Raw genomic sequence first — 22541 nt, forward strand, 5'->3', positions numbered from 1 at the left:
AATGTCCCTTACATTTAATAAAAATAAAGTTATTTGATTTAACAAAAATATAAGTAAAACTCATCATATTCAACAAAAACAAAGCTTTTGCTTCAACAATCCCAACCACTTTCACTTTCTTTTAAAGGAGCGTAATAATTGATAACACTCACAATACCTATCGTGTTTTCTTAGAAAGTTGAATGATATTGAGGTTATTTATGTAATTTATTTGGTTTAATAGCGGGTATGGATATCTGCGGGTGTGGATACCATTAAATCCGCATTCGTATCCATTAATTAGCGGGTAGTTAAAAAATTCATTTATTTTATCCATGGATATCCATTAAGGTATCCGCTCTGTGTCCGTGGCAGATTTTATCCGCGGATATTACGGGTGCGGATTTTTTTGCCATCCAGGTGTATGTTGTCATTTAATATCTAAACTATACTTACAGGACAAACGACACTTGGTAATTGTGAGGAAAAAATAACGCATGCAGTATATAATATAAATATCCTCCTTGGTGCTTAGACACTCATGCATGCATCCTATTGAAAATGGCCAAGTTATACTCTTTTCACTCTTTGCTCTTTATTCTCTCTGCCTCACTCTATTATTACCTCTTCACTTGCTTAGCTATGATTTCTAAAACCATCACCACAGATGAATTTGCACTTCTTGCATTCAAATCCTCAATTACCTTAGACCCTTATGATATTCTTAGTAATTGGTCAATTTCCTCTTCTACTTCTTCTTTCTCTTCATGCAATTGGGTTGGTGTTACTTGTGATGAACATCATGGAAGAGTGAATGCATTGGATCTTAATAACATGGACCTTGAAGGTACAATTTCTCCTCAATTGGGAAATCTTTCTTTCCTTGTTGTTCTTGATTTACAAGGCAATAGTTTCTATGGTGAGTTACCACATGAGTTACTTCAGTTGAAGAGATTGAAATGGTTGGATTTGAGTGACAATGATTTTGTTGGAGAAATTCCTTCAAGGATAGGGGACTTAGCAAAACTTCATCATTTGGATCTTTACTTTAATAATTTTGTTGGAGCTATTCCTCAATCTATATCCGACTTGTCAATGTTACGGTACCTAGATTTGAGTACAAATTTCATCAAAGGAACCATTCCACATGCCATTGGTCAACTTGGTATGTTGAGGATTTTGGATATTAGAAATAACAAGCTCTGTGGAATCCTACCAACAACAATATCCAACATGTCTTCACTTGAAGAAATTCATTTAGCAAATAACTCCTTATCGGGTAAGATAAGATATATTCACTTTATTTATTACACGTGTGTGGATACTTTGCACTGTGCAGCAAACCACAAAGTCGTTGATCAAAATCGTTATTCACTTTATTCATTTCGATCTAACGGTTGTGTAAGTGCGTGCAGTGTAAGGTGTCATAGGGAAATTAAATTCAATTTTAAACACCATATATGAACCTTTCATTTATATCATGAAGGACCGAGAGACCGCTAATTAAGCCTTCTTTAGACCCTTGTATAAATGAATGTGCATTGCATGGTAACTATAATATATGAATCATTCTAAGTAATTCTAATTAATGAATGTATTTCCTCTATCTATCTATATGTGTTGAACTAAAGGAGAAATTCCAAAAGGAATTGGTGATCTTACAGAACTGAACACGGTCAACCTTGAAGATAATTTGCTCACAGGCAACATATTAATGTTCAACAACACATCATTGCAATACTTATATCTTGGATATAATAATATGACCGGCGTTCTTCCATCAAATGTTTGTCAATGGCTTCCAAACCTTAGATTACTCTATCTTTTTCATAATGATTTTTCTGGTGAGATTCCAAATGTTTGGCGTGATTGCAAAGAGTTGGAAGATTTGCAACTATCCGGGAATAATTTTGACAAAGGACGTATTCCGGCTGATATTGGAAAATTGATCAAACTTCAAGTTTTGTATCTCGCAGAAAACAACTTCGAGGGTAAGATATTTGTGTCAATATATATATATATATATATATATATATATATATATATATATATATATATATATATTAATTGTTTATTTTTTTAAATATTAAGTTTTTATTTATTGTTTCCTTAAAGTTAAAAATGTTGCCATTGATTTTGATTTTTCCTATGATCATGCCAACCATTGTTTTCTAATAGTTATCCACTCAAAGATAGTGGAAACAATGTCTCCAAATAAGTTGCATTCCCCACATTTCAACGTAAAGTGTGTCGCATGTTCTAATTTTACGAGAGTACTTTTAAGTTGTATGCCATATGAGTTTCGAAATAGTTACCATAATCATCTAGACCCAAAAAAATCCATGTATGCTATTTCATAGTTATACTTTATTTGATATGTTAGATAAAAGAGCATGACTTAAAGAATTTCATTAAAAAATGTGTTCCCCTCAAAAATAATTAAGTGTAATATTTTTTGACGCAGTTAGGTATATTATAGGGAAAACACTAATAATTTCATTCCTTAAAAAAAACTAATAATTTTATTTTTTTTGTCAAGTAGCCTAGTGGTTAGAGCTCACACAATTTAATTGTGGAGAAGTGGGATATCCAGGATTCGAACCGTGGCCCCTGCATATCATATGCAATATCCTACCAACTGAATTAAGCTCACGGGAATAAAAACTAATAATTTCTTCAATAGTAACAATATTTATTAGTTTTATTGGTGTGTACGTAAATAACTTTAATAAAATAATTAAAAGAGAATGAATATAATAATAGACAGAACTATTTATAAGTGTCAACTATTCATCTTCCCCTCTCCTGATTTCGACACTTTGACAACATTGACAAACTATCCACTTCCCATGGCCACATTCAATTACGATATTTAGTATTTATTTTATTTTTAAAAAATATTAAGTTTTTATTTATTGTCTCTTTAAAGTTACTACATTGCCTAAAATATTTGAGTAAATTACACTCCCCTCCCCAATGACGGATCTTGAAAATTTTTGTTAGGGGTGCCAAAAAGTATGTATTATATATTAAACGGTTTCAAGTTAAAAAAAAAATAAGTAAGTAACAGGTCAAGTTGTTGATTATCTTGGATCATTGTGAAGGGGAGCCGGTTCAACTCCTCTTCCAAACACTTTTTTTGATTAAAATAATAAAATTACAGTAGAATTATTAAAAATAAGCGGGGCGTGGGACTCAAACCCGCAACTTTTAGGTGAATGACAAGCCATCTTTCCACTGCAACCAAGGGAAACATGTTGTTTTAATTGGCCTAATATGATATATATAGGAAAGTTAGGGGATACCATGACACCTGGGGTCTCCAAAGAGATCCGCCCCTGCCCATTCTCTCCCCTCAAAGTTGCTTGAATTACACTCACCTCCCTCTTATGTTAAATTATACACTCATCTTCCCTCTTATTTAAAACATATTAGAAAACATTTCACTCCTCTCTCCTAAGAAAAGCTTGAATTATATTCTCCTCCATTCTTATGTTAAAATCTACACTTTACTCCCTCAATATTTTTTTTATTTTTAATAATCTAGCAAAAAAATAAATAATCTAACACACTTCGAAAAAAAAATAGTAATGCGGGTCTATTTTAATATAATCAAAATTTGAATACATATTTTTCGCTATTTTTTATTCACAATTTCATTAACATATATTTTTAAACCCTATTATAAAATATGAAACAACCAAAGATAAAATTAAAATATGTGAAAAATTACCAAAGACAATAAAGTATGGTTATTTAAAGGTTAATTTTATACTATAAATTATAAAAATCAATAGTAAAATGTTTAAATTTAATTATCATTGACATTTAAATTAAGAAATGAATATATTTTTCTTAAATGGTGGTTCAAAATTAGTATACATCATAAAAATATTTATTTATGTTAAAATAGGTTAAAGTGTAGTGTATATTTAAATATTAAGGAAGATCAAGATTTGTAAGGTTTGAGTGTCTTTTTCAATTGGTGCTTTTTCAATTGGTGCTTTTTGTTTCTATCAATTATCCATTTGTTGATTCACGAAGGTGCCATTGTATTCAATTCTTTTGCCTTCAAACAATTGATAAATTAGTCCAGTCAATTGGTGTTCATTGGGTTCAGTGCTTTATGAAAACAATCGCAACAAAAATTGATTATTCACGTCAATTTCAATTGTCAATTTTGAGACCTAGAATCGGTTTGGTGAATTACACTCAGACCCCAGATGGCATTCACGTGCCCATGGCCGTGTGTGTCCGACACCGCACCTTCCGCATCAGCTACTTCTACAGCAACGGTACCACCAATTTCAGTGACAACTAAATCATTTGCAGCAGTCCTAAGGGGTCCAAAAGTGATTGACGACAGTCCTCTACCTACTCCATGCCTCAAGGGAGATGCTTTGAGTATCAAAATTTGCCAGGAAGAGTACCATAGGGGTGTAGATGAATGCAAGAATGCGTTAAGGGTTCGTTTGTCTCTTAACAAGGGAGATAAGCCATACTCTGCACGTGCCTTAAGCGATAAAATCGGAAAGCTTTGGAAAACATTGGCTGGTTGGAAAATGGTGCCTCTCGGCAAAGGTTACTATGACTTTCATTTTGACTCGGCTGACGATCTAAGGAAGATATGGGCAGCAGGCACAATTAACCTCAAGCCGGGCTTGTTAAAGTTATCACAATGGACCAAGGATTTCAAATATCTGGCTCAGAAACAGACTCATGTATCTCTTTGGATTCGCTTGGTGGAGTTACCGCAGGAGTATTGGTGGGAGAGAACCTTGAAGGAAATTGCAAGTGCGGTTGGTACTCCGATTGACATAGATGGACCGACACGAAACCGTACTTTTGGACATTATGCTAGAATTCTTGTCGACATTGATCTTTCTAAGAGAGCTTATGATGAAATACTTGTCGAAAGAGAGGGCTTCGCCTTCAAAGTTGAGGTGCAATATGAGAGGAGACCTTTATTTTGTCATCATTGTTATTCTATTGGACACAACGTCTCCTCATGTCGTTGGTTACATCCGCAACCACCGAAAGACAAGAATGATCATGGGAAACAAATTGTTGTTGCCGAGGCAGCCCCTATTCTTTCTACTCGGCAAAACAAAAGCAGCAATGATGTGGGTGCTTCGACATCGGCCAATGGTAACAATGGTACATGGGTTCCAATACCGGTTGTTTCGACTGTTACTACCACTCAGAGGGTACCGGTGTCCGCAACTACTACATCTGCACCTACATCATCGATCTCAACTTCACTGGCATTACCGGCTTCATTTCCTACCCCTACATCGACTATCAGTTCACAGTTGACGCCGGTTGTTTTATCTACTGTGGCTAATTCTCAATTTGACAGGTCTAATAATTTCAGCATCCCATTACACAATGTGTTTGATATAATCACTCCTAGAGAGTTGCAACTAAATATGCCAGTGCTAGAGCTTGTTTCCCCTGTAGCGCACGATGACGTGCAACCTGTAGAAGTGAGGAATCCGACATCGAGGGAGGTGTTGAAGAACCCCTTGGTAATTGTAGCTACTGAATCACTTATGGATAGTGTAGAACATAATTATATGAGCCCGCGGGAGCTGGTGGAGAGTCCCAAGGTCTCTAATGAGCGAGGAACACACTCATCCCTTCTTGAGTGTGAGGACATACGATCTAACGGAGTGGGACAGACAACTCAGACATCACGGGAGGTATTGGAGAACCCCACGGTTGATGATGTTTCTGAACCACTTCAGGATGGTGTGGAACATGATCATGTGAGCCCACATGAGCTGGGGGAGAGTCCCAAGGGTGCTCGTGAAAGTGTTCCAAGACCATCCCCTGTTGAGCATGTTGACATGCAGGAAGTGTTTGAGGAAGTTTTGATGGACACAGATGTTGAAGATATAGAGGTGCTTGTTGGATCAAATCTCATGCAATCTCCTTTGTTTGCGACATCAACCATTGTTGATGGTGGTTTGCGACATCAACCATTGTTGTATGATAACCGATGGATCGTATGTGCTTTTTGACTTCCCCACTCCGTCTCTGACTTCTTATAAAAAATAAAATCTTGTTTTTTTTTTTCGTTCAGAAAAAAAAATTGCCATTTTTTTGGACTGGATATTGTCTTGTCTCTTTTTATAAAGAATATTTGAAAATTTAACATGCATTAAGAAAATTAGGCTGTGTTTAATTTATTTATTTTGTATATAGATATTTCAAAATTATACTTTATTTTCTTTGGGTAATAAAAGAGAGCTAACACCAAAAATATGAAAGAACTATAGAACTATATGCAGTGGCGGATCTTGAAATATAGGGGTGCCAAAAATTTGTAACATATAGATATAAGTTGTTTCACATATTAGAAACAAATTGTAACATGGTATTGTGGTTCATTGCATTTTAATACTAACCTCATGAGCAGTGGTTTGAGTTCTAGCAATGCTCTTTTTGCAAATAAAAATAAAAATGCATTTGTAACATCCATAGCTCTGTAGCGAGGGCGTTTTCTGGAGCCACATCAACTGCCTGTTTACAAAAATCACATGATTTTTTCCACTGCTTTGAGGGAAACTCAATCTCTCTTTCAAAATGACAAATACCATTTTTGGTCCTTTTAGTTTATTAATAATTAAGTTTCAATTAGGTCCTTTTAGTTTGACAAAATTTTTAAATTAGTCCTTTAAGTTTCAAATAAGTCATTTTAGTTTGACAAAATTCACAAGTTACTCCTTTAACTTTCAAAAGATTTTAACTAAAATGACTTATTTGAAGGTTTTGAAACGGTGATGGTGAAATAATTTATCAACTAAAAAGACATATTTAAAACTTTCGATACTTAAACACTAACTTATGAATTCTGTGAAACTAAAAAGACAAAAAATGGTATTTGACCCTAAGACCCTTTCAAAACTAGGAGACATGGTCACAGAAACAAGGAAATTAATCTCAAGTTGCAATACAATTTCAGTCCTGGTTGTTTGATGAGCATGAAGTTTCTCCAACGGAAGAAACAAACGCAATTTTTATGTTATCAGTTGGCAATAGGATGTACTGTTTTTAAGTTTTCTCCTTTAGCTAATTATCATCAAATCATAATTTTAAACTTTTTATGTTTAAACACAGGTGAAATTCCATTGTCCCTCTTCAACATCTCTTCTTTGAGAGTGATCAGCCTTCGTAGTAACAATTTAAATGGAACTCTTCCACGATCGATTGGCAACTGCACATTTTTACAAAAGTTATATTTCACTAATAACTTTTTTACAGGTATATATACCCTTAACTTTTTTACACCATGCTTCTTCATCATCATATACATGTGGTTTTGTTTATTTGTTTTTTCTCTATGATATGTGATGTTAGGTTCAATACCAAAGGAGATTGGCCATCTCAATCAACTTCAGCTTCTATTTATGAAAAATAACAGCTTGAGTGGGCCTATTCCTTCACAAGTCTTCAACATTTCAACATTGAAATATTTGCGTCTTGAACTAAATTCTTTCTCAGGCATGCTTCCATCAAATTTTGGATTTGGACTTCCTAACCTACAATTCCTCCAAATGTATGGAAACAAATTTGTTGGAAAAATTCCAAATACTATATCCAATGCTTCAAATCTCTTTTCAGTTAGCTTTAGCGATAATGAATTTAGTGGAATTATTCCCAATTCTTTTGGGGATTTAAGACAACTCCAATTTCTCAACTTAGCTGACAATAATTTGACAGTAATTGATGATTCTCTTCAATTCAACTTCCTTACTTCACTTACAAGTTGCAGATATCTGAAATATCTTGAAGTATCAGGGAATAGTTTACCATCAAAACTTCCCAAGTCCATTGGAAACTTATCCGTAGAACACTTTCAGGCAGAATCTTGTGGAATTATTGGAAATATTCCACTAGAAATCAGAAACATGAGCAACCTTATTGGATTATCTTTGAGGGATAATGATTTAAATGGATCAATCCCTGGTGTAATTAAAGGGTTACATAAACTTCAATATTTAGATCTTGGTTACAATGGACTGCAAGGATCCATGATTGATGAGCTTTGTGAAATTAAGAGTTTGAGTGTATTGTATTTATCAAGCAATAAGCTTTCTGGAGTGTTACCAACATGTTTGGGAAATATGACTTCTCTTAGAAAGTTTCACATAGGATCTAATAGGTTAACCTCTGCGATACCTTCCTCATTTTGGAATCTCGGAGATATTTTAGAGGTAAACGTATCCTCCAATGCTTTAATTGGAAAACTTCCACCTGAGATTAAGAATTTGAGAGCTGTTATACTGTTGGACTTGTCAAGAAATCAAATTTCAAGCAACATTCCAACATTCATAAGTTTCTTGACAACTTTAGAAACTTTTTCCTTAGCATATAACAAATTGAAAGGGCCTATCCCGACATCACTTGGTGAAATGCTAAGCTTGAGTTTCTTGGACTTGTCTCAAAATCTTCTTACTGGTGTGATCCCAAAATCCTTAGAGTCACTTTCTTATCTTAAATACGTTAACTTTTCATACAATAGATTGCAAGGAGAGATTCCTAATGGAGGGCCATTCAAAAAATTCACATTTGAATCTTTCATGAATAATGAAGCACTTTGTGGTAGTCCTCAGTTACAAGTACCTCCATGTGATAAACATAGGAAAAAATCAAAGATGTTATTAATCATATTGATATCATCCATAATTGCTGTGCTAGGCATTTTGGTTGTTGCATGCATAATACTTCGAATGCATAAAAGGAAAAAGGTTGACAGTCCACTTGAGAGGAGTTTATCCGCTCTAGGAGTTCCAAGAAGGATTTCCTATTATGAACTTGTGCAAGCAACTAATGGATTCAGTGACAGTAATTTACTTGGAAGAGGTGGTTTTGGATCCGTGTATAATGGAATGCTTTCTAGTGGGAAGATGATAGCAATTAAAGTACTTGACTTGACAATGGCAGAAGCATCAAGAAGCTTTGATGCAGAATGCAATGCAATGCGCAACCTTCGACATAGAAATCTAGTTCAAATTATGAGTAGTTGTTCAAATCCTGATTTCAAATCTCTAGTGATGGAGTTTATGTCAAATGGAAGTGTGGAAAGATGGTTATACTCTGATAACTATTTTTTGGATTTCTTGCAAAGGTTGAACATAATGATAGATGTGGCATCTGCATTGGAGTATCTTCATCATGGTTCTTCAATACCAGTGGTTCATTGTGATTTGAAGCCTAGTAATGTGTTGCTGGATGAAGATATGGTTGCACATGTTAGTGATTTTGGGATTTCCAAGCTCTTGGATGAAGGACAATCAAAAACTCATACAGGGACTTTAGCTACTCTTGGCTATGTTGCACCAGGTTATAACTTCTTCACTTCTAAGTCATATTATATCTTATCAATTTGAGTTTGTCAGGTCAACTCAGTTGAGAAAATAATATAAAATATAATACATATTTTTATTTATAAAAAAATTCAAGATTTGGATTAAGAAGGGACTAAATCAGTTGATATGGTATCATGAATGAAACAATACTCTTTTTTTTTAAAGAACAAAAACAAAAACAATTATTTTGTAAGAATAAAAACAATAACAAATTTGTATTATTTGATCATGAAAACTAGATATAGCAAAACTGGTTGAGCTTATTAGGTTGGCAAGTTTTAACCTCACATTTTTGGCAGGTGTGTTGAGTTTATTATGTTGTATTTAGACGTTTTTTAGGCCAATTGGTCTAACCATGAAGACATTTATATTTTCTTGTGTTTTGTTATTGATTGGCTATCATAACACAAGTATGTTTGAGATTTTTTATATCTAGTGATTATTGTCCATATACAGAGTATGGATCTAGGGGGATCATTTCAGTTAAAGGAGATGTGTACAGCTATGGGATAATGCTAATGGAAATGTTCACCGGAAAGAAGCCAACAAATGAAATGTTTTCAGAAGAATTAACCTTGAAAACTTGGATTACTGAATCAATGGCGAATTCCAGTATGGAAGTTGTGGATTACAATTTAGGCTCACAACATGAGAAAGAAATTCATGATATCTTAGCTTTAGCATTGAGATGCTGTGAAGATTCACCTGAGGCTCGGATTAATATGACAGATGCAACTACCTCGTTAATCAAGATCAAGACCTCACTCATCCGATGAAAAAGGAGATCAAGAAATATAATTTAGTGAATTATAAAGTGCACATTATTATATGCTTTGGAAATATCCCCCCTGTTCCTTTATTCCAGATTTAATATAAAACATTGTTCAATCAGAAATTGTGTAATTGTTGCGTCCTGACGCTCTTGTTATGGTATCATCTACTGAAGTTGTATTTGAGTCTCATGTTGTCAAGATTCGTAGATGGTGTGATGAACATTTGTGTTTGAGCACCCTTATTATTTGAACTATGAGTCTCACATTGTTGAGATTCATGAGTTGAGACTAATCTCTCCATTTACATCTCTCAATAGATACTATTTCACAAGTACTAGGAAAGAGAAGGTAACGAAGAGAAATAAAGAGATTGAAATTGAGAGAATCCAATTACATCACATTTAAGTTGGTTGTAATCATCAAAACATGAACAAATTGATAGGATGTAGAAATGCTATTACATGAACATATTGATGGGTAGATGACTACTATCTACACACACTATAGCTCATTTACTTTTCAAATTAATGGTTATCAGTCTTCAGTTTTAAAAAGGTAATCAAAGTCAGAATGGATGTACAGATGCTATTACAATGCCTAGAAGTTAGAAGTTCAGGAACTCGTCACTATGTCCTGATTCTTAACATGTGGAAATGGATTTATTGAACCAATGACGTGTTTCTGTATAGTTCTATGCCCTTTTATATGCAAAAAATTCTCCATTTCAGTTCTAAAATCCCTGCAATTGCATCTTAATAATACAAAGATTTACATAAAACTTCAGGAATCTCAATTAAATCAGTCAATAAGAACTATGATTAGTTCCTTCTCAATCACATTTGTGTTGAATATCCGGCATAAACCACACATATCTTCTAACTGTGAATTTGTTTGTGTAAGTTGTTTGGGAGTTCAACAAGCACCGAAAGCAACAATAAGCTAAATCATCAAAACTCTTAGGAGGACTTAACTTTATTAACTACTCACTTCAAAAAAGCCAAATTTCTAAATCAAAAAACATTTACTTGGAATTCACTTATTAGCCAGTTTCATTAATTGATATTTGACACTTGATTTTGAAATGATATCCAATTCCTTATCAATTACACTACATATGTTGGAACTTCCAGAGAGCCTAAAACACTGGGGTGAAATAGTAAAGGAGACAATGACAATGTTATGAAAAAAGGACCACAATTTGATCTCAAAGAAAGAACTCTATTTCAAGGTGCACCCTGTTGACTTTTATAATAAAATAACCTACAAAGTTCTCTGTATAAAACGATAGGACATAGTTGACAATGTTGTTGAATAAATGACAACACATTTCATCACACAGATAACCATATTTTTAGCAACAAAATACCAAAAAACAGCAGAAATGCAAAGCAATTTGCACAAAACATGAACAAATTGATCCGTATAAAACACACAAAGATGTATTGTAAAAGGCTGAATCAAGCACATGGTGAAGAAAAAACACAAAGCTGGCATATGATGAAGGTAGGACAGACAACACATATCCCAATCACCTAACAGTAGCACATGCCATAAAATTGGACTAGAGCTAAAAATCTATAATCATTAATCATACATTATTATTATACTCCACTCAACAAATCATCATCATTCACTTGGTATACTATCCTTCTTCTACTAAAACTAAACAAATTTTGTTCTCCAAAAGTTGTACACACAAATAGTAGAATCACAATTTTAGCCATTTGCAGCCCAACAGAGAAATAAGTGTCATCATATCCACCAGATATTTTCCCCCCAAAATGAATATGAATGTCATGTCAAAAAATATAAATGGATTAACAACTAACAGAAAAGGAAAGCTGCAGATGAAAATGGAAGTATAAGCTGAATTTTTGGGATATTTTGAAGGAAAAAGAAATATTCCTAAGTTTATAACTTGACTTAAATTTTTTATAGTGTTGATTAAACAACTCACATAAAAAGAAAGCTACAACTAAAAAATGGATGGTCGTAGACAAATGTCATGTCAAACAACTTAAATGGATTAACAACTAAAACAAAAGGACGTATAAACTGAGTTTTTGGAAAATTTAGAAGGACAAAGAAATATTCCTACGTTTATAACTTCACTTAAATTTGATAGTATTGATTAAAAAGTCACATAAAAGGAAAGCTACGACTAAAAATGGATGGTCTGTGGACTAGACACTGCAGTTACAACAAAGTGAGGCTTTTTTTTGTTTCTAAAAAGACTATTAGCGAAACTCACATACACTAAGTGTTGAAAATCATAGGTTCAAACTCAACTCGTGCCTGAGCATATCAAATGTCCCTACAACCTTTTAACATATGAGTTGTACTAAGAGGACAACGTGAGGCTTCTTTATTTGTACAAAAAATGTTAATGCTAATATATATTAGTATACCCCTAACAAGATTTCAGAATAGAATAAAATTTGATAATTAAGACAAAAACTCTAGTGAAAGTTGCCGGTGAAAGACTAAGCATGAGCTACTCTGGAAACTAGAAAGCAAGTAAACATAAAGAAGGTTGACAATAATGCAACAAAATAAACTTAATGTAATGTACTAACAAATGATTCAATGACTTGTTTCTTCATTTTTTTTTTCTCTGCTCCTTTTAGTGGACACATTTGACATAAATAAATTCCTATCAAAATGTAACAATTCCTTTTTTTTTTGTGTTTTCCATCTTTGTTCTCACTAATCATTATAATGATAAAATAAATATTACTAGTAAATATATTTAACAATCACTGAACTCAGCAAGTAATCAATTTTCCTAATCTAAAAACCAAAATCATCTTCCACGGCAACATTTTGAGCAAACAATTAAGAAAACAATAAGAAAAACAATGGAAGAAAGTGCAATAGCCACACCAAGAACAAACTTGTTTGGTCCATGATGTTGATCCTTCTTATGCTTGCTGCTACCATCATCATCATCACTATCATCATAATCATCATCACTGCTATCATCTTCAGAAGAATCCTTTGCAGCCGGAGGAGACACCGGCTTTCCATACTTATCACAATGAGAAATCCCAAGCTTCAATTTCGAAGACAAAATTGAATGATTATAACACAAGTTACTATTCCCACCAACCTTAAACACTTCCAAACCCTTTATAAAACTCTGATTAAAAGGAACAGCACCATGAAGATTATTGTTAGCTAGATTCAAGTACTTGATATTCTTCAATTGAGAAATGAACTTTGGAATAGTTCCATTAAGCTGGTTTGAACTCAGATCCAAATGAACCAAATCAGGAACAGATGAAAATGAATCTGGGATAGACCCAGAAAATGAATTTGAAGCTAAAGATAGATTTTTTAGAGAAATCAAGTCACCAATGGAAGAGGGTATTTCACCAACAAGCTTATTAGAAGAAAGATTCAAACTTTCTAAACTTTCAAGCATTGTAATTGAAAAGGGTATATTTCCTTTGAGTTGATTACCTGAAAAATCAACATGGGTCAGATTAGAATGAATATGACCAGGTAAAAAGCCAGTGAGATTTGCATTAGAAATGGTCAATGAGTTGAGGTAGTTCATGTGACCAAGAATGACATAAGGACCAGAAGCTTTGACTTGAACATTTGAGATAGTAAGATCAGTGAGATTATGAAGCTGAGAAAGCCAAACACCAGAGATTTTGTTGAAGCTGTTGATGAAAGTGAAGGTTTTGAGAGAGGTGATGAGTTCTTGAGGGAAGTGGAAAGGGGAAATGGGACAGTTGATGAGGTTTAGGGAGGTGAGAGTAGAGAGAGATTTGAGGGCTGTGAAGGAGAGAGAAAGATGGGAGGTGCAGTTAGAGAGAGTTAGAGAGATGAGGTGGCGGAAGGGTTTGGAGGAATCACAGAGGGTAGCATTGTGGTAAGAGGGTTGTGTACATGGGTCTTTTGAGGTTGGGATGTTAAGAGATTGTAAGGCTGTGATTTGTTTTGGGTCAAGAGTGGTTTTTGAGGTGGTTGGGGAGGAGGGTGGTGAGGTTGGAGATGGGGTTGGTGGGAGAGGGAGAGAGGGAGAAGATGATGAGGTTGTAATGGTAGGGAAGATGAAGATGAAGAGGAAGAGAATGAACAAGAGTTGAAAATTTGGATGTGGTTTCATGGTTCAGAAAAACATGTGTTGTTGTTTTGTTCATATGCAGAACAAATGAATTTAGGATTGTGTTTGTGTTTGTTGTACTTGTAACTTTTCATAGTGACCTGGTCACAGTTGGAGCTTCTTCAAGTTGGAACAGAACTTGTTTGTTCCCTTTGATTTGGAGATATTTACAGAATTGCACTTGTCAGTTTATTATTATCTTTTAAAGAATTATAAATTTATAACGGTTCAAAATTGAGAAGAATAAAGACAAATAAACAACACTCTTCCCAATTTACAAAGGATGGGAAGGAAATAAAGTGTTTTTAAATACTAGTGATTTAAGTTAGTACATGGGGGTGCACATGCAAATGCAATGCCATCATATTATCAGCAATAAATTACTTGTGTTTTAGAATATCAAAAAATTATTTCAGTAATATTTTGATAGTTTTTTTAAGGATGTAGACATCTATCAATAAACTAAAATAGGAAGTTGTAATGCTTTGTATTTTAAAAAGAAAAAACTAAATTGTTTTTTCTTACCCAAAATTGCAAAAACTAAATATAAAAATAAAAAATAAAAAAAATTCTCTCTATGAAGAGTTTTAACGCCAATGGATTCTCTTGAATTCGATTTACAAAGTTATGTACTCAAATTTTTAATTCATTTGTTTGGTATCGTGTGAAACATAAATGTTTCTCTAACACAAAATATGACATCCACATTGTATATATAAATGGATTCCGACTTTTTCATAGTATTTTTCTCTTTCCTCATTTTAACATAACATACATTCAAATAATATTTTATACGGTGTTTAACTTTTGTGCATCTAAATAACACATCTCAACATAAAAAGTGAAATATTTAAGTAAACTAATTAGTCGTTGTTACATGATTATAATTGCATCTCAAAATAATTTCAATTTTTAGATCAAAAGAAAGAAAGAAAATACCACTATTTTTACATTGATATCTATAACCAGTCAATTATTGGTCTCTTTACATAGAAAGTTTGTCCAAAGCATGGAAAGAAAGAAGTACACAACCTTACAATTCAAAATGCTTACACATTTCAACAAAGAACTTTTGCACACCTTGCAGATTGAATCATCATCAACATCTTCACATATAATCCATCTCTTTAACATATGGTCAAAACTTTTTGGCAAGCACAATTGTTTGTGTTATGAGACTTAACAATCAATAGAAATACAAGTCTGAGAGATGGCTGAACTATCAACTTTGCTCACAAATGGATTAATCTTAACCCAAATAAGTGAGAAGACAGAGGCCAAAAGCACTGACCAAAGAATAACAATGGTTGGAGTACGGTTTTGGCGACCCATGAGACCCTTAAGGAATGGATAAAGATGAAAAATCACCCAAAATGCGAAGAAAACTTTTCCAATGAGTGGTCCCCAAGATTCATATCCACCATTAAGTGCATCAGAAAATCCAGCTACAACACCAACAAGGTTAATAATGATAAGACTTGTTGGAGGAATTAAGAGTGTTGTCCATTTGATCATATATAGTTCACCAAACTCTGCATCATCAGCAGCTTTTGCTGTGACAGTGAAGTTTGTATCAACACCTGCTAACATCTTTAGGAAACCTTGGAACACTGCAAAAAGATGAGCCGAAACACCTCCAATCACCCAGAATTGTTCGTTACGCCATAAATCTTCTATGGTAACACCGCTCCACCTCAGCTCAAGTACACTGGTCAATATAATGGAGATGAAAAGTCCAAGAAAGAGTGCACTTGCAATGTTTGATAGCTGCATCAAATTAGCCACAACAATTTGATGTAAGAACTTAGAATCATTATGACTTTATATTATATAATGTTACATTTTCTTATTTTTTTATTAGTTATTGGAAGATACTATAGGAAACTATATTTCTAACACATGGTCTTTTATTGACTTGATAATAGAGGATAACAACACACTTTCGAACACTATTTCTACTGAAATTCGTAGATCTTTTATCTTAGACCAAAATAAAGATGAGAAAATTACCGTTGGTATGATGAATTTTCCTGTGAGTAGGCAAATTGCAGGCAAAGTACAATAAGCAACGAGAGGAAGGGATGTGAAAGGGTAAACGATGGTGTTTATATAAGCCAGTCTCTGCAGCAGTTTCAGACGACCGCCAGCAAAACCGTACCAAAGAGGACAATGTCTACTAAGGAAAATTTCAACTGATCCAAGAGCCCATCGAAGAACTTGGTGCAAACGATCGGAAAGATTGATTGGCGCTGACCCTTTGAATGCAGGCCTTAAGGGCATGCAGTAAATTGACCTCCATCCACGACATTGCATCTTGAACCCCGTTAAGATATCCTCAGTCACTGAACCATATATCCAACCAATCTGAATACACAACACAGCAAGGTATTTGATTACTTAAACTACAAGTAATCTTACAAGGCACTGAAAGGAAATAAAAAAGTATATACAAGAACGTGAATTCCTAACCTCTTTTCCCCATGCTGTCTTTTCTTCGTAGCCACAACCGATTACATGAATGGCCTCCTTGATCAGCATTGAGGGATCAGCAGATTCAGACACACCGCCATTCTCCATTAGTGTAGATTCAATGAAAACAGTGGACAAACCAAATGTTTTTTCAAAACTGAGTTGTGAAATAAGCATTGACCTCTCATACTCATCATAGTCTGCAACAAAGAAAAGAAACCGAAAGATATTCCTTATTAAGGAGTCTATAAAGTAAAACTGTTTAACACAAGAAAAACTAATGTGCTTACTCTCAATCTCCCTGAGATTAAAAATAGCAGCATCAAGCTCTTCCCTCTTTGCATCTTTATAAAGCTCTGAGACATCTTTGGCAGGCTTCTTTGAGGGGAAGCAACAACAAGATGAAGATTTTGGTAATGGGGGCATAGAAGGTGGACTGTATCCATAAAGCGCTTGTCGATTGAAAACACATCCAGTCCCCACATATACAGGTCCTTGAATGCCATCAAGTCCTTTCATGTTAACCTGAAATGTGTCAAGGTTAGAAATCACATAAAGAATTTTGTCCATGATTTTCACCCCATAATTGTTAAATTCAGTGCATACACTAAGCATAGATGGTAAAACTCTTCATTTTCATGTAAACTTACATCGAAGAAAACTGTGTTGCGATTGGCATATCGATCACTACGATCAATACCATCAAATCTTTGGGGGAATTGCACATAACAAACATCTCTACCGACTACTGGATCCATCAGAAAACACATCGCTTCTCTAACAGCCTTGCTATTGTTAACATAATGATCACAGTCAAGATTGAGAATGTAGGGAGCGTTTGTGAGAACTGCAGACACCCTCACCTATAATAATCGAAAAAAGCGTCAGGCCTTACAAAATCTTGACGAGCTTATATAAATTGTTAATCTTAAGTATCTATTGATCTTACCAGTGCATTTTCAGCACCAGCCTTTTTGTGGTGTTGGTAACCTGGCCTTTTCTCTCTGGAAACATAGACCAACCTTGGAAGTTCGTTTCCTTCTATGTCGTGAGCACCACTGTGTCCAAGGAAAACCTGACAATGATAACAGATATTAAAATAAAAGCTGAATCGGTGAAGAACTGCGTCTGCGTGAAGTATACAATTAGCTCTATAAAGCCAATTAATTATAATGATGTCACGTACTTCAACAATATTTGGTGATGGTCTTTACAATAATTCTATAGTCAAGTTGCACAAACTAGGTATCTGACTAATCGACTGTGCCTCTCACCATTGAGATTTGATTTCAAACAAAATGAATGGATATACCTGAATCATGCCTGGGTGATCACGTGAATTATTTCCTGGCCAAGAGGTTCCATCTTGCATAGTCCACCCTTCATCTGGTGTTTTCTGAGCCTTAGCAACCAAAGCATTAACTCTGACTTTATACTCTTCATATTCTCTCTGATAGAAATGAAAGATACTCATGAATAGATTTCTCTAAGTACTCAATGTCAGCAAACAAGGTGGTGAGTTCAGCGTATCAGAGACAAATATATAATTTCATTCATACAATTTTTATATATTTAACAATTACATGACCGTACAATTCATTTTATATGAAATGATTAAACAATTCAGTACTACAGAAAAGACTTTTTAAGTTCAGTTGCTTACTTTCATTGCTCTACGTTCCTTCACAAAAGAAGGTTGAACTTTGTCCTTCAAATAGTCAATCTTCTGAGAGAAGTAAAACTCAGGTGCGCGTGGTTCAATCTCAAACTTTTTGCAAAATGGTACCCACTTTCTTGCAAAGTCAGCTGTCTCCACAAGGGATTCAAATGTCAGCATTGCAGCACCATCATCTGAAACATAACATGATACTTTTTCCACAGGATAGTCCACGGCAAGGATAGAAAGAACTGTGTTGGCAGTGATCAACGGCGGTTCTTTCAACGGATCAACCGTACTGACAAAGAAATCCACAGGAGCAAGCTGACAAGGTTCACCCTCTCTTTCAAACCTGACATGGCAATATAAAGTTTAGCACTCAGCATCCAAAGTAAATACTAGTATACTACATATTAAATATCAGTTTTCACATTCCATTTAGATATTACTTTACTGTATATTTTCCATTGATTTCATTTTCTTGAAGTATAAGGAACAAATTTCCAAATAGCTTCCAATTACCTTGCCGATAGCCTGTCCGTAAAAGCAACCCTATTGATAGGAGACCATTTAGGGAACTGATCTAACACCCAGGAAAAAGCAAACCAGATCTCACAGATGATAGATGTCAACCACAGACCAAAAGCACTATCAACTGGATGTGTAACTCTATAATGGAAAAACAGACCCAATATTACGAGTCGCATGATTATAACAGTTCTGTATGGTCCGAGTTTCGATTTTGAGACTGGAATTATCACTGAAAGTGGCTCAGCAGCTGCAGCCTCTGAGGAGGGCCTGCAAAATAGATCAGAATAAATATGGAGCAAAGCCAACAAAAATAATAAACAAGTGAAAATGTTCATTGCCAAATTTATTCGTGCAATTACAACGACGTGGTCCATAATATGTTGATGAAAAATCAACAATTAATATTTTATATTATGGATTTAATTCATATTCACTTTTAGTGTAAAGATTTGCTACATTGTCAGTCAATCGTAACCGTCATATCATAAAAAACATTTGACCTTAATCATAAATACTTCTAAAGTCACACAATGAAAACATTTAAAAAAAATCACTTCACAGTATGCAATTTTATATAATTTTGTTCAGGAAAAGTGTTCCTTTCTAATTGAACTTACTGCATTTCATCCATCTGCTGTTCATGTGGAACTGGAGTCTCATTTCCAGCCTTAGGTGCTTCCTTTTTCTTCTTGTTCTTTTTGTCCTTCTCCTTCCAACTTTCCACTCTATTTTTCCAGATAGGATTCCCAGACTCATCATTTAATTCTACAAAACAAACCAACTTATGACTATCAGTTTGTACTTCTAAAGATATTGTCCCAAGAAATATAAGCTAAAGTCTCTATTCTTTACCACTGTCCACTGTTGTCGTTGACACGGTACTGATATGCCTAGCATGGAGTCCAACATCCTACATAATGCAAGCAGAGGTTGTTAAGTTAAAATCTGAACAACTAGACAATATTTTTAAATAAAGTTTAAAGTATATACAGACAAAAAATTCCTATCATATTTTCTCAAAAACTGGACGTAGATTATCTGCAGTTGCTGTAGACTATGAATCTACTGTTACATGAAAAGATCGGTGACTCGTGCTAGGACATCACCAAACATTGATATCTGGGATCGTCGAAATTGTGACCGCAAAGAGTCCAAATCTCAAAAACTAAGGTTAATTACTACTATGTGCACATATAGTAATGTACTAATGTGAATGTAAATTCGTTACCTGAGAAGTGCTGATCTGTGCAGCCGTTGTTGTGGATTGATTTGCAGGAACTTTGGTGTCATCCTTACCTCTTGTTTTATCTACAAAATATGCAAAATGAAACAAACTTTAGGATATTTCACACAAAAATACATGTGATGAACATAAGTGAATGAAACAAATAATTCATAATAGATGAGAATGCTTAAAATCGATGAATGAATAAATAAGTAATGACAAATGATTTATTTCTGCCTCTTTTAATTAGAGTGTACAATTAGAATAAAATAATTATCGCTACGTTGAAAAGATAAAATCAAATTTATTTAGAATCAGACATTGGACTAGTGTTACTATACCAGCATAGGGATTGCCACATCTCAAGCAAACACTACGTCCCTCACTGGTTTCATAATCAACACAAGCCTTACAAATTGGGAAATAACATTCATGACAAGCCACAAACACCTCTCCATTACCATCAACTCCGACTTGTTCACCACAAGAATTACAAAAGCTAACTCCAGATTCCATCATTTTTGTTTATGTCCAACTTCAAGGACCATAAACTCTATGACCCTTAACTTCTCAATCTATACTCTTTTATGGCTTTATATGAATGTGTATATAGAGTCAATGAAGCAATCCTTAAGGGAAGAATTAGTTGGAAAAAAAATGTAATATTATTGGTGAAGGTGATTGTAGTATGGTGGGTTCATTTTCAGAAGTTAAGTAGTTGGTGTCATTCATTCATTGTTTAGGTCACACACAAAGTCACTACTATTTAGTATTTACAAAGACACATTCATGGATCAGAAGCAACGTGTGTTTTCTTTTGTTTTGTTTTATGTTTGTTTTTCATGTGAAAAGGATAAAGATTTGAATTTATTGCGGGAAGTATAAGGAAGGATTTGGTTGGAACATGTACGTCTTTTAACTAACAACAACGCTTCAACTAGAAGCTCATAACCACTGACCAATACTCTTCAACCAAACTAATACTTTTAAAATATTAATAGGGATGCTTTTTAATGAAGAAAAATGGATGGAAAAAAATATTTCGACCTTATATAATAATAATCATTTTGATAAAAGGTTTCTGATTTTTATTTCTTAAAGTGATCAAATTGTAGACGTAAAATTGAATAAATAATTTAGTATAAGAGGGTCAATTTTCATATTTTAGGACATTGATTTAAGAGTATAAAATAATACCCCCCCTAAAAAAAGTATAAAATAGTGATAAATAAAATATAAATAACTTGATACAGAAATTAAAAAAAAAAATTGGTAGATAAATAAACATATTTTTTACTCTTGCAAAATACATTTTTTATTTAAAAAATTTCATTTCTATCCTTACACCAGTGAAGTATTTATACAAAAACCCAAGTATATAGCATATAATATTTTGAAGATGTGACTGTACATTAGATACTATTAGAATTTAGAAGAAGGGCACATTCAAAATTTTAACAAATTGTAAAATATATCAAAATCGGTTTAAAATCATGCTTCTGTAAAAAAAAAAAAAAATAATAATGAAATAAAAACTGTCGGTAACTTGCTTTAAAGATTCAGGGATTAATTAAGGCAGCTAATATGTACGTAATATATATGAAAGAATTTGACTTTCAATGGAGGAGTAGGTCTAAAGGTCCTCAACTGATGATGAATGATACTTGACAGTTTACTTACAAGGTTTCGTGCATCCCATTCTCCTTACCATATTCAACTTAAATCTTAGCATTTATTATTTATAACAGTTGGTTTACTGATTACTCCCTAATTAGTACAGTGTCATGCTTAACCAGCAAACGACAATTTATTTTCCTAAATGTTCTAACTTCACTTCATGTTCTCCAAAGTTTTTTTAAAATACAACCACATTAAATTTTCAAGCTTTGGTCCTTAAACCAGTTCTATGAATAATCTATGGTTGAGTGTTAAGGTTGTAGCTTAAAGGTTTTCACCCGACCCCAAAAGCATGTTATGTGAAAATTGAACTGCCATAAACGTAACTAAATTGCACTGCATTTATTGAATCAGGGTATCAAGCATCAACCATTGCTTAACTCAAAACACAACTCTTTATGTGTCTATGTAAGTATATATGACAATATTGAGTGACCCTCACCCCAACTTATGTAATCTATATAATTCAAATTTCTGAGTTCAATTGTAAGTAAGTTGACACCACCAGCGACAATGCATGAATAAAAATAACATAAAAGGGAAAACACTGCATGTGTACAATCAATTTCTTGATAAGTTACACAAAAGTGGTTAACAGAGTAGCTTATAGAACAAGTGAGGATGATATAAATCATCATATCATGTAATTGAGGTAGCATAGGCCACCATTTACCCAGCAGGGACCCTGTGTCTATTCACAAATGTTCTTTTAAGGATTTGACATCTCTTACAGACGTCCTTT

General features: G+C 33.9%; 3 protein-coding genes across 3 annotated transcripts; 1 reads left to right on the top strand and 2 right to left on the bottom strand.

Moving 5' to 3' along the window:
* Nucleotides 1-506: 506 nt before the first annotated feature.
* Nucleotides 507-10418, top strand: LOC25485996 (probable LRR receptor-like serine/threonine-protein kinase At3g47570). Its single transcript, XM_024776695.2, has 5 exons — nt 507-1258; nt 1611-1970; nt 7102-7245; nt 7342-9327; nt 9810-10418. The coding sequence occupies exons 1-5, from the start codon at nt 541-543 to the stop codon at nt 10127-10129; spliced, it is 3528 nt and encodes a 1175-aa protein (XP_024632463.1). The 5' UTR covers nt 507-540; the 3' UTR covers nt 10130-10418.
* A 2246-nt stretch (nt 10419-12664) lies between these two features.
* LOC25485998 (receptor-like protein 51) lies at nt 12665-14403 on the bottom strand. The gene has a single exon (XM_013607141.3). The coding sequence runs from the start codon at nt 14241-14243 to the stop codon at nt 12930-12932; it is 1314 nt and encodes a 437-aa protein (XP_013462595.1). The 5' UTR covers nt 14244-14403; the 3' UTR covers nt 12665-12929.
* A 761-nt stretch (nt 14404-15164) lies between these two features.
* LOC25485999 (cellulose synthase A catalytic subunit 8 [UDP-forming]) lies at nt 15165-20932 on the bottom strand. The gene is made up of 13 exons (XM_013607142.2): nt 20464-20932; nt 20126-20205; nt 19750-19807; nt 19515-19662; nt 18889-19164; nt 18373-18718; nt 18022-18159; nt 17659-17784; nt 17360-17572; nt 17000-17234; nt 16710-16909; nt 16251-16604; nt 15165-16007 (listed from the first exon to the last, which is right to left on the bottom strand). Exons 1-13 carry the CDS (start codon nt 20639-20641, stop codon nt 15420-15422), a joined length of 2940 nt encoding a protein of 979 aa, XP_013462596.1. The 5' UTR covers nt 20642-20932; the 3' UTR covers nt 15165-15419.
* Between the last annotated feature and the right edge of the window lie 1609 nt (nt 20933-22541).

Source organism: Medicago truncatula, chromosome 2 (assembly GCF_003473485.1).
Source record: "Medicago truncatula cultivar Jemalong A17 chromosome 2, MtrunA17r5.0-ANR, whole genome shotgun sequence".
Classification (NCBI taxonomy): Eukaryota; Viridiplantae; Streptophyta; class Magnoliopsida; order Fabales; family Fabaceae; genus Medicago; species Medicago truncatula.